The 12,271-nt window shown below is 42.0% G+C and overlaps 1 protein-coding gene across 13 annotated transcripts in view; it reads left to right on the forward strand.

The window, feature by feature from the left end:
• The first annotated feature begins 676 nt into the window (after positions 1–676).
• LOC6497204 (nesprin-1) overlaps positions 677–12,271 on the forward strand; it is a 99,089-nt gene continuing 87,494 nt past the window's right edge. For 8 of the 13 annotated variants that reach the window (XM_032451842.1, XM_032451843.1, XM_032451845.2 and 5 more), the window contains exons 1-2: positions 679–3,242; positions 9,761–9,822. In XM_032451842.1, coding sequence (XP_032307733.1) covers positions 1,331–3,242; positions 9,761–9,822 — 1,974 coding nt within the window. In that variant the 5' untranslated portion in view covers positions 679–1,330. Of the gene's footprint in view, positions 3,243–9,760; positions 9,823–12,271 lie in introns of all 13 variants that reach the window. The other 5 variants (XM_032451852.2, XM_032451850.2, XM_014906070.3 and 2 more) reach the window with 2 other exon arrangements.

Here is a 12,271-nt window from a genome sequence, read left to right on the forward strand (position 1 = left end):
GACCACCCATTCATGCAGTAGAGAACCTAAGACTACCAGAAAGGGAGAGACCTGGTCTGCTCTGAGCGGCTTATCTTTACCTTTAACTTTATGCCACCCCTTACAAAGGAGCTTTTTGCGTAGTTGAGAAAAGCTAAAATTTTACTTTTTTTTTTAAAAGGACACTGGGAAAAAAGGCTTTCAAAACCAATATGGATTTTGTATGAAAATGTTCCTCATAGTGTGTTGGTTGTCTTCTAAGTGGTACTGAATTTAATATTTTTAAAAGCTTATAGCTACAAGAAAACATAGCTCCACCATACTCCTAATATGCGTGATAGTTTTTACCCAAGAATCCCCTTGACAAAAGCCGGTTACTGCGCCTCTGAACCCCAAATAACAACAAGCAGTTGCTTTAAAGTCGGTGAGTACGTGCCGGAGTGGTAACAACAACATCCATCAAAATGCGTAAATAAAACTGTGAGCACTCGCTGCCGGTTCTACCCCGGTCTCATGGTTTGGCTCTCCGAGTCTCTCACGGTTATGAACCGAATACCAACACACAGGCAGCCAGAGCAGCCACAGAGGCTGCTGGGTAACATGAGCTTTACTACGATTACTATGCGATGGAGCTGATTCTCTGCCGGCCTCACGAATCTCACGAATCGAGCGCTCGGACTGGACAAGGCGTAGCATATTGGATGGCGGTGGGAGCTCAGCCATTCAGTCAGTTAGTATCGAACCGGCTTTCTACGACTGCGGATTGGAATCGCGGAGCGCCAGAACGCCTGAATGCCTGAATCGGCGGACATAATGTGATAAAGTCGCCTGCCCACCAGGCAAATGAAAAAAAGAACCCAACCAAACCCCAAAACTCAATCCAATTTGAATCTTTGTTGTTCGGGGAGTAGTGAGAATTGGACGAGTGTGTGCACAAATCCAAAATTTTTTACCTAACCGAGGCCCGTGAGATAATCTCAGGCTGGCTCAGGTCTCGACATTATATTGTCTCGCCATAAAACCCCAAAAAGCTGAAAGCTTCAGTGTTAAATATAATCAAAGAGCAGCAGCGTGTTTCTGCTTTTAAACAAATTATAGTGGAATTACGTGCCGAAAAATAAACTGAAGGCCGTTCAAGGGTTGTTCGAAAAGGAAAATTCGGCAGAAGCCTGGTGAAAAGTGTGTGTGTGTGTGTGTGTCAGCGGTGCGTGAGAAAAATCAATTCTGCATTTGGGTGGAAAACGGGCGTGGAAATCGGGCGTGCGAGAGGACAAAGGACGAACCGAACGGCAAACCCATAACCGATGACCATTTGGCTTAACCAAGGGCAATTAGCGAAACCAATGCCATCATGGCTGATAGCGGAGATCCAGGATCCAAGCCAGGGGATCCAACAATCATAGATGCCGGCGGAGGAGCCGAGGGTGGGCGTGGAGGTGGTGGCGATGACGTACCACCTATCCCAGCTGTTCGGCGGCGTCGTGCGCATGAGCAGAAGTCCTCGACAGAACACGTGGAGGAGGAGGTGCAGGACCAACAGCTGGAGACGTCCACGGTGACGCGTACCTATATGAAAACCATCACCACGTCCCTGACCACGTCGAGTAGCTCCAACCGGGAGGAGTTTGTGGTGGAGTCGCCCTCCCCCAACCAGCAGAGATTGCGCCAGAAGGTGGCCCAGTACGAAAAGGTATGGTCCGATGGCTCCAGTCCTGTCAAGCGACCCGCCGAGCAGAGCTCCGATGAGTTGCGCCAGGGCGACGACCAGGAGGACTACGATGCCGAGAATCCCTTCGACATTGATGTCCACGAGATTGAGCGCCGGCTGCGACAGGAGAGGCAGCGGGGCTTGGCCGAGGCGGAGGCAGCCAAGCTGGCCTTCCAGCAAGTCCAGCTCCGGCACACGACTCCGCCGCGCCGCGTGGAAGTCACCAGCGAGCAGGTGGCCAGCCCGTTTAACGTTACTCTCCGCACCACGAGTCGCATGAGTCCTGGCGCAGAGCAGGGCAACGTGGAGGAGCAACTGTCGCCGTTCAATGTCACCCTGAGAACCACTCGCCGGACCAAGAAGAAGGACATCAAGGAGGTGGAGCGATTCCTCGAGGGCGAGAGAACTGTGAGAGAGGTACCCGCTGCCGACGGAGTGAGGACCATCATCACGTCCTCGATGACCAGCGACGGGGGCTATGCCGAGGAGAAGATCTATCGCCACGGCGAGGGCTATGTCTCACCAAGAGATTCGCCATCCTGGTCCCGGTCAAGCTACTCCAGCGAGCGATCCAGTGTTACTCCTCCGCGGAGTGTGGATATGACCGCCGGCGGCCGAAGGATTCTCATCAATCTGGAAAAGGAATCGGAACTGACCGAGGCAGACTACTATCAGAGAGACGAAACCGACTCGTTTGGTCGCCAGGAGATCCCCATGGCAACCGGCAACATTGACATTACCGTGGGCGGTGGTAGCAACCCCCGCCGGCGTTTGTACCAGCAAACAACTGTCCAGGTGGGTGGCAACGCCACCGCAGAGTCGACGCCGCAAAGGCCCAGGCCCAAGGAACTGGCGCTGGGCACCACCACGAAGACCCTGCTAACATCCACGCCGATTGGCACGAAGGAGCAACCGCAAACGGACCCCAGAGCCAGAGCCGAGACCGGCACTCTGGTTAGTCCAGCTGCAACGTGCCAATTGAGCGGTTCTTCGACGGAAGAGTCACGGAAAATTGTAAGCCACAGAACGATAACCAGCACCACGACCAGATCCACTTCATCCTCATCCTCGACGTCGCGCAAACTAATCGAAACGTCGCCGGGCGCCGGGAATATCTCGCAGATACGTATTGAAAATATCTCCGCGGCTGACAACGAAAACGAAACCGGCATCGATAACGATTCAGATACTGAGGGACGACCCGCTAGCAGTATAGTGATTGTGTCCACACCCACGCGACCCACCACCCCGGCCTCCGTATCCGCATCCGCTACCTCATCCGTATCCGCAAGCGCCTTCGTATCCCCATCCGCATCAGCACCGGTATCCGCGTCGCCCAGCACTTCGCACTCCGCATCAGCTGCCCACGCCCTCAGCGGCGTTGGCACTTTCAGCAAGAGTCTGCGCCAGGATTATCAGACTCTGGCAACGCAAAGTGGCCGCAGCAACGAATCCCCGAGTGACCAGGAATACCAAGAATTCCAGTCCACCATGGCGTCTATCAACTACGCCCGCAGCAATTCCCAGTACGACAGCCATATCAAGGAGAAACGAGGTAAAAATGGCAATAGGATCGGGGAAATCTGTTATATAGGGAATATTAGAGATAAAGAATGTAATTAAAATACTCTTAAGATAGTTAGAAATCATAGGTAGGCATTTAAAACAGGTTGATTAAAAATAAAACTTGGTATAAACAATATAGCTTTCAAGGTTTCAGTTATTTTGGGAGAACCTGCATGGAAAAGTTTGCTATTTAGGGGGTTACCTTTTTCATATCTTCCCTGATTTAACCCACATTCTACTGTCACCTCTGCAAATCTTATCTTTATTTCCCTAATCCCACCAAGATAATACAAGAGGCATTTAAACACTTGACGATCCATGAGAATGATACCCCTTAGAAGGTTAAGCCACATATGATCCTATAGAATGTCAAGGTCAGGTGGCGGTACTTTGTGGTTACAGACATTCAAATCGAGGAACATTCGTATGCCTAATTAATTATTACACAAAAACAATCGATAATAAAACTGCCAAAATGACATCATCCGGCGCTTCTAGACGTTTGTCGTCGCATTTCAAACTTTAAGTTGTTCAGCAGGCTTTTTATTGTTGTTATAAGTCAGTCGGTCGGTTGGTCGCGCCCTGAACTTCTAACTGGCGATTTATATTATTTATCTACTGGCGCTTAGTGCGTTTGTTATGTACTCGCCGCCGACTGTTGGCAAGCAGTTTGTTACCTCTTTCCTTCGGACCAGCCGCCAACAACATATTATAGGTCTATTGGCAGGCGAAAGGCACTCGACGAACTACCCCCCAGGACAGGTTGGTGGATGGTGTGTCTATTATGTGACCTCCTCGGCTGTTATTATGTTAAGCACAACAACCAATTAAGTGTCTGGCAGGTTGCCTGTCTGCCCCTATTTCTGTCCCAGTCCCAATGAGTTGATCGAACAGTCTGTCCTTTGAATGACTAGTGAAATTTTTTGGCTGCACTTGACGGACGACTGGTAGGCACTTCATATATACGTACCTCTGGTATATGCAAATATTTTCAGACCCACATACTTTGTATCTATAGATACGCTTGACATTTGTTTGCCAATACTAATAATATACAAGTATTATCTTTAGTATATGGGGATTATCGGGAAATAGCGCCATCCCCCAAAGAATATTTTAGGAAAATTGATTTTTCATGTTTGCCATTTGGGTGGCTTGGAGTTTTGTGGGTCGCTGTTTTAATTGATGATTAAATGGCTCCGATAAGGGGTGACAGGTGGAAAGGAACACACTTTATATGTGGGTTTTCAGGGTATCCGAACTCTCTAGACGTCTTCATAAGACAATTAGTGAGCATAAATCAAGTTTGCGTGAGCCACAGTATTATATTTTCCTCTTCTGGGATCATCGTCAATGTCAGCATAACGGCTCGCTGTCAAATATTTTGATGTTGCGTGTTTCAACAAACTTTTCGACTGCTCTGGCTGGATTTTGTTTGACAAAAAAGAGCGAAATTTTGCCCCAAAATGTGTGCCACCGATTGGCAGGTGTACCGGAGAGCCCACACACAATCGTTTATAGACATGGGGATGGGGGGACAGCACTTCATAAATTTATAAAATAGCAAAAGTACGTCAAGCGTTCACTAATTGATGACAGTCACATGAACGTAGTATAGAGAACTATTGATTGTTGGCTTTTTGACTTTATTTCTATATCTGTATGTGTCGAGGTGAACTGTCCCCACTTTCCAAGCAATTATCATTAATGCCATTTTAATGGGTGGGCAAAAAAAAACTACAAAAAACTTTTCAATATTTATTAGATTAGTGACGGGGTATCGGTCACAGAGTCTCATCAAGCCGCATTTCAAAACCGAATTTGCGATATTCGATGCTCGGCTCAATGAAAATGAAAATATTTTGAAAACAAAGTGGGCAACTTGTGTTATCTCAGGCGATCGGCCCGATCCGACTGATCTGTCCGTCATTGTAAGTCATCCCCACAAACGGAACAAACCCATCAGCAGCCGTACAACTGAGATCATCATTGAGTTATTTATTGATTCTAATATTGTAGTCGTACGTTCCTAGTTTGTTGTTATCTGTCAGCTCTAATATTTATTGCCCATGTAGTTTTGCGGCATTTAATTGACGCCTAAAATGCGGTCCAGAGAAGTTGGCGCCTCGAGACGAAATCCGAGCTGCTGAGATTTGTAAGCTAAGAATCGAAACAAGTTTGTCCAAAAGCCAAACTTCAAGTACACACAAAGTTTGCTCTTAACCCACAAAGTGGATTTTTTATGTGGGTGCTGCTGGTGGTGATCGAGTCCCCCCATCCAGATGTTCTTCATATGATAAAGAAATTAAAAAATTTTAATTTCATGGCATCCTCCTCTTCAGTCTTCAGTTCTGCTCGTGGGTAGATCTTTTGAAGTTCTTTGCTGTGGAGTCTCTTGCCCATTTTTGCCAAGTTTTTTGGCTTTCGAGCAGTTCTTTGTTGTGATATTTATTTATCTTAGACTTTTAGGTGCTCAATCATTTAGTTTTGAGTATCTGCTGGCTGGATGGTGGCTAGCTGGCTTAGTGAACGGTATTAATGACAAAAATAAATAAACTCACGCACGCCTTTTGATTTCTGTAAACAAACATTGGGTATATTAGTTGTTCATGACGCAATCCCCACCACTTGTCTCTGTATGAATATGGATGAATCCTCCCCAGCTTACATATCACATTTGCATCTAATATTTTTTCGAGTAGCTGCGAAATACTCTTAATGACATGTGCAAATGGATGGAAGGGGCGGCGTCTGTTGAAGGCAATGGAGCGTAAAGTTAAGTAATGCCATTTATAAGACTCTTCAACATATTGGCTGGAAGCAATTTATGCGGGATCTCAGACTTATTTGCTGCTCACCTGTCGCCCCAGGTGACAACCACAAGTGCACCTCTCGACACACCCCACTGGGCTTCGTGTTGTTATTATGTTGAAATTTAAATTTAAACGAAATTTAAACAGTTGATACAATAATTATAAAGCGGTTGACTGCCTAAGTGGAAGGTCACAGTTTTCTTGTTAATCTTATCGAGTTGTGAAGAGTTCGGGGCGTAATCAAATTTAGTTACGGGTCAGTTTAAGCTTTCTAAGATAGTAATGGCATTTCCTAAACGATAACAGGGCGGATGAGTGATGACAAGTCAGTTGGGGACTTCAATAAGTCTAGCCTAGACTAGAAGTAAATGTATATTTATGGTGGTCTAAATTATTAACCAAATAAACATACCACGTGCTGGTATTAAGGAAATCCCCTGCCTTACAACCGCAAACATTTTATTCGACGCATTTCCGTTGGATGACCCAACATATGCTCTATATCGATGCCCATTTTTTTGGTCCCGTCCCCCAAAACTCTTCGATTGCCTTTTGTTTATGCAAATGTTGGGGAATATTTTTCCTTTTCTTTTGGGAGGGAAACCCAAACAATTAGCTATGCGTGAAAGTAAATAATCTATTTCTACCGAATACTTCTTTTTCCATTCCCACAATATATGAATGTCTGAGCTTCGTTTCTGTTTATGCTGGGTAACTAGGCCAACTCAGACGAACGGGCGTCTGGAATAGAAAAAGCACGTATTACAGAGACTAATGCCCTTTTTTGTGGCCTTACTTCTAGTTAAAATTTTCTGTAATTGTGGATAATAGTTCACGCTCAATAAAAGGAGAAAAAGCCGGGGGCAGTTTCATTCATAAAACCACAAATTTTATTTGAAAGAACTTTTTCTAGCTTCGTTTAGACACGCTCATTAAGAGGCTAACAGGAATGGCGAACTAACATAAATAACAATCTACCGACTTATCATTATAATCACCATCATTAACTCACTGACTGACTGAACGCTTCGACGAAATATATGAAGGAATGGTAAAAAAATGAAAAAAAAACAATTTACCGGTGCTGAGATTCTTTTTTTTCATTTTTCAAAAAGAATTTATAATTTTCGGTCCCTGGGGGCCTATATGTTAGCGGTACAAGACGTTTCTTGTAATAATTTCATACATCATTATTGAAATGGAAATTGAAATTAACGAAACCTGAAAAGTCATTCAACTTGAACATTACTCTTTGGCCTGATTTTGGGCCCTGTTAATTGTTCTTGGCATTGGCCACATATCGATCGAGTGGAACAAATCGGTTTTTGTTGCAATTGAACAAGTTTTTATATGCTTTTACTTTTTATATTTCTGTTTAGTTTTTGTGAGAGTTTTTCACTGAAAGGGCGAACCACTCAAAATCAAGCTTTATAATTACCTTCGACTCTAATTGGAGCCTTCTGACTTTGAAACTTTTTATTAAAAAGTCAAGTGCTGTTTTTTAGATAAAAATATAATAAATAGTACAAATAAATCAAAAGTTAAAAACTTATAAATCTTTACCCTTCAAAATGTATAGTATTATTGGCGAACTTTTTTAAAGGCACGTTTCTCAAATAAGCTTGACCCGCATTCCTCAGACTATTTTAATATATAGGTATATCCCCTTCCTATATCTTATCGAATTTCATTTTTCAAGTGCAATTTTCTTATCTTTGCAATAATTACGAAATGTTTTTTGTTGACATAAAGATTTCGAAGAGAGAGAAATTAACAAAAATTCACATGATTTATGACGAGAACGATAACTAATCTTTGCTGTCCATATCTTGGGTATGCCTACATATAGTATATGCATTTATTTTTGGTTAGAGTAAAAATATATTCACAACCTCATTATAGCCAACTCGTTTTGTTAAATTTATTCCATTTGCCGAATGCGGTAGTTCTATTGACTAACTTAATGTATTCAAAAAACATCAAAGATTAGTTACCAAAAATATCTGGTTTTCTCCAAAACGAGTCTTTGGAGAGGCGTTATGTGTTTTGGCCAAAACAACTTAGTTGTTTGGGACGAGCCAGAATATAAACATTTAAGTGGAAATGCCACATGTAAGGCTCTATGTGTTAATTTATGAGGGGACCTGCTACATAAAATATTTACAAGCCATTAGAGAATTTTAAAGTGTCTGAGGAAAGCCATTAAAATGACCATTAGGTTGATTTCGTTGGTAACCTTGCCTCAAGTTCACTTAATTGCACAAGTGTTCCTTTAGTACTACCTTGCATTAACCGAATGTTGCAACACTTCGTGGTCAGAATTATTTATTCAAATTTCGAACGAACGATTAATATATATACATACATGACTTTCAGTTGCTGTGCAAATTGCGCAACCTTGAACTAATTTCTATTTAAATAATCTTTTGTCAACATTTCAAAAAAATTGCCAGCAGAAAGCAGAAAAATTACGTCACTGCCAGAGGATTGAATGAATGAATAAATAATTTTTTTTAAAACGACCACTTAAATTCAAGCGATAATACGAGAGGATAATATATTTATTTCTTTAATCATTTTTACAATTTATCTCGTGTGTTTTTACTTTGTAAATTGTTTGCTAATTGGGAAGACGCTTGACACTTTCATGGCCCCGTCGATTTATTTTATGTAATAATTCTTATTCCAAGCATTCTTCGCGTCTAACTGTAGAAATTTTCCATTTTCGAAAAATGATGATTTTTTATTTATTACGAGAAATCTATTTTCGTTTCACATTGTTGGCATGCGTTTGGCCGAATGCCAACCGAACGAATGGGCCACGCACTGGGCCATGTCTTGGAGCTCCGTGTTCCCAATGGGCTGATTTTGGTAGGGGCAGATGGAGGGTATTCTGGCCCAGACAGCTGCTGGCTGCCATTTCCATTTTGGCTGCACTTTTCCATAATGACTCTCCTTCTGTATATTTTGTTAATTGTTTACAGATTGATGTTTTTTAACGCATTGTTTATTATTTCGATTTGTCGGCTCAGAAATTAAATTGAGGTAATTAAGCCACACAACAAATTCTGCTAAATGAGTAAATATTTGCTTTTCCCAATCTGTGGACTTTTGTTTATAAATTGTGGCTTGTCTATTGACGCAGAGAAAGGGTCAACGGAATTTTGAAATGTTTAGCGGTTCATTTTTTATGGATCGTTCCAGGAATACATCCATTTAAGTATCATTTTTATGATTTAATGAATCATAGAAAGATTTGGATGAGGATATTGGCTTTCTTCTATCAGAGAACAAATACTAGACATTTTCGCTATTTTCGCCCTATTGCTTTTCAGCAAATAACCCATAAACTCTGTGATATTATCGCTAAAAACAACATGATGTCATGGTGTTAATTTCGTTTTTTTATCCCCCAACTTAACTGATAATTCAATTAAAGCAAACACAGGCCGCAGGGGCAAGCAAAATAAAAGTAAAAACGAGATACAGGTGTATTGTGCATACTAAGAAATGTATCTTATCGGTTTGGGGTACCTTTTGGTATCTTTGGTAGTATCGTCATGTCTCCATTTAGCCTTTTATGTCTTTACCATCTTGGTTTGCCGACACTTGTCCGACACTTAATTGCAAATGTACGAATTGTATATCTTATTTACTGACGTTTTCTTTTCTTCTATTTTTTTCGCATTTTCAGAGGAGCAAGAACGTGTGCAGAAGAAGACATTCACTAATTGGATTAATTCATACCTATCGAAGGTGAGTCTATCTGGTGTCCCTGCCGACCCCATCAATCGATTCAACTGGTGTCTTGAGAGTGTCAATGAGTCGTGTCTACACTCGTTGCCATTGAAATTTGCATATTGATTTGCCTAAGATAAGCCAAGCGTGAGAGGTATTTGGCTATTTGCTTTTTTAATGCCAAAACTACAAAAAAACCAAAACTGACCCAAAAACACAAATGGGTTAAGGGGCGTGACATGTCCCTCACTCTGAATACAAATTCCGAAATTAGCGTGATAAGCGTATTTAGGAATTTATGTTTCGGGTAATTACCATTCAAATAATAAGCGGACTGTAATTGTTGAGATTTTTTGATAAATTCAAACATTTGAAACATATTTAAGGTTTTTTTTTGGGGTGACTCAACTGTTTATAATTTTAAATATTTCTCGTCAAAGTTAAAATATGTTATTTTTCTGGATAATATAAAGTTACTTTTCGAGGAATAAAGTTTTAAACTAAATAACCTTTTAAAGAGAAAACTTTGCTTGATAATTAAAATTCTGCCTTTGCATTTGCAACGTTTTATGGTTGACTTATGGCATGGCTAAGATTTCTAAAGTCCACAACATCTTTCATTAGCATTCGTGTCTGCAAATACCAGCATAGTCTCGGCAAACATTTGTCATGTCTTAGCATATTCAAGTCATTCTCCTTTGCCGGATGGCTTCCAAGAATATCTTCAGAGCACGCACCCAGGTAACCACCTGGAAATTCCGCAAAGCATTCGTCTAGGTGCTCTCCATCCATCCCCACTTCAGGCTGTTAACAATGCAAAAAAATAGTTATAAATACGAAATGGAAGGAAAATCAAAAGAGAGCCACAAGTACTTGACGGCCTGTCTAACCGAAGTGGGCTGAAAGCAAACACCAACAAGAGAGTTGCATTAATGCGGAGTGTATCGCCGAGATAGTTCCGTTTTGGCCGGGATCGGCTGGCTGGGGGCCTTCAAATGCATTGCCATTAACCCGCAAGAAACCCACGCAAGAAACGACGCCTACTGACTTACTTTCTTGGCCCGGGCCCAACTGCGGCAAGTTGATTTAATGCACTTTTCAGGCGTTTCCCGGAGTTGAGTTCGAGTCGGAGTCGCAGATTGGGTGAGCCATGTTCCGTATGGTGACTCTAATGTGTTATCTGTTAATACCAACGGCAATCTGCAGACATGAGCTGGCTCTTGACAGTCGGTTTCAGTTTAATAGTTGCAATCCATTGTAATTTTTAGATTGGTAGTTTTTAATATCAGGGAACCTGCTCTTGAAGTATTCATCTGGAAAAATGTATATTTAAGGGTATATTTTTTTAAAATGATTGGAAGACTAGTTAGTTGACTATCCTCATGGTAAAGGATCAGAAAATCAATGGAAGTTATACAAACTATATAATAGACCGTAGTTAATCATAGCTATAACGCTTCAGAAGATAACAGAAATGTTTCGCAGTACTTTCCATTAGTCCTTTATTTTCTAAACTTTAGATAAGCTATAAATAAACTCATTAGTCGCATCTACAACCAATTGAGACATTTGCTAAAACGCCTATCAAATAAATTTACAATCTATTAATATTTATATTGGCCATTACTATTATTCTGGCCCCAACCGTGCAACCGCGTGCATTTTCGAAAAACTGTTGCCGGCCGGCCGGCAATTATTCCCCTACAATCCAATCCGGACAGCCATTGAAAACCAGTTCCTCAACTCAGAGACTGCAACTCGATAAAACAGAGAAAATATAAAAGACTGGGAATGGCAAGCTCAGTGGCTCGCGTGAAAGGAGCAGGAGACATGCAAGGGTCTCCCTGCGAATTGGATACCAGAGTGCGTGGGCTCGGCTTTCCTGATTGAAGTCGTATATTTAAGTCGCCCAAGGAGCCGGCGTGGAGATCCAACCAACATGAGGTTATGCAATATGCAAATGAGTCATTTAATGTACATAATGACAAGGCAAATTGCAGCGGCTGTCTCAGCAATTGCACAACGATCGGTTGACACTAAAGTCATAAATTAAACGGGCTAAAAATATAGCTGCTGCCAATGCTAATAGAAAGAGATTTATTCCCTTTTTTTCCCTATGATGAAACTATCTATTGAATCTTAGTTTGAGCTGTCAATTAGTATCTTCCAGTCACTATATCGCATCCAACAGATACACACTTGCTCGCAATGTGGAAGGTTTGAAGAGGCCGGGGCCAAAATGTTGAATTGGTATTTGTTTTATTTCAAGCTCAGTTCAAGGTTAACCAGTCGTGTTTGTTGGTTTTGCTGGCGACCCAAAAACCCGCTCTCTGGACGCTCTGCTTTCATAGAATTTGATTAAAATTTATGAATTAATTTACACGCTCGAACCAGCATGGTGGGTCGCAATGACAAAAGACGACGCGTCGTCATGGCACGTTGGATGTTCAATTTTTGAGCGGTGGCC

Source organism: Drosophila ananassae, chromosome 3R, assembly GCF_017639315.1.
Source record: "Drosophila ananassae strain 14024-0371.13 chromosome 3R, ASM1763931v2, whole genome shotgun sequence".
Lineage (NCBI taxonomy): Eukaryota > Metazoa > Arthropoda > Insecta > Diptera > Drosophilidae > Drosophila > Drosophila ananassae.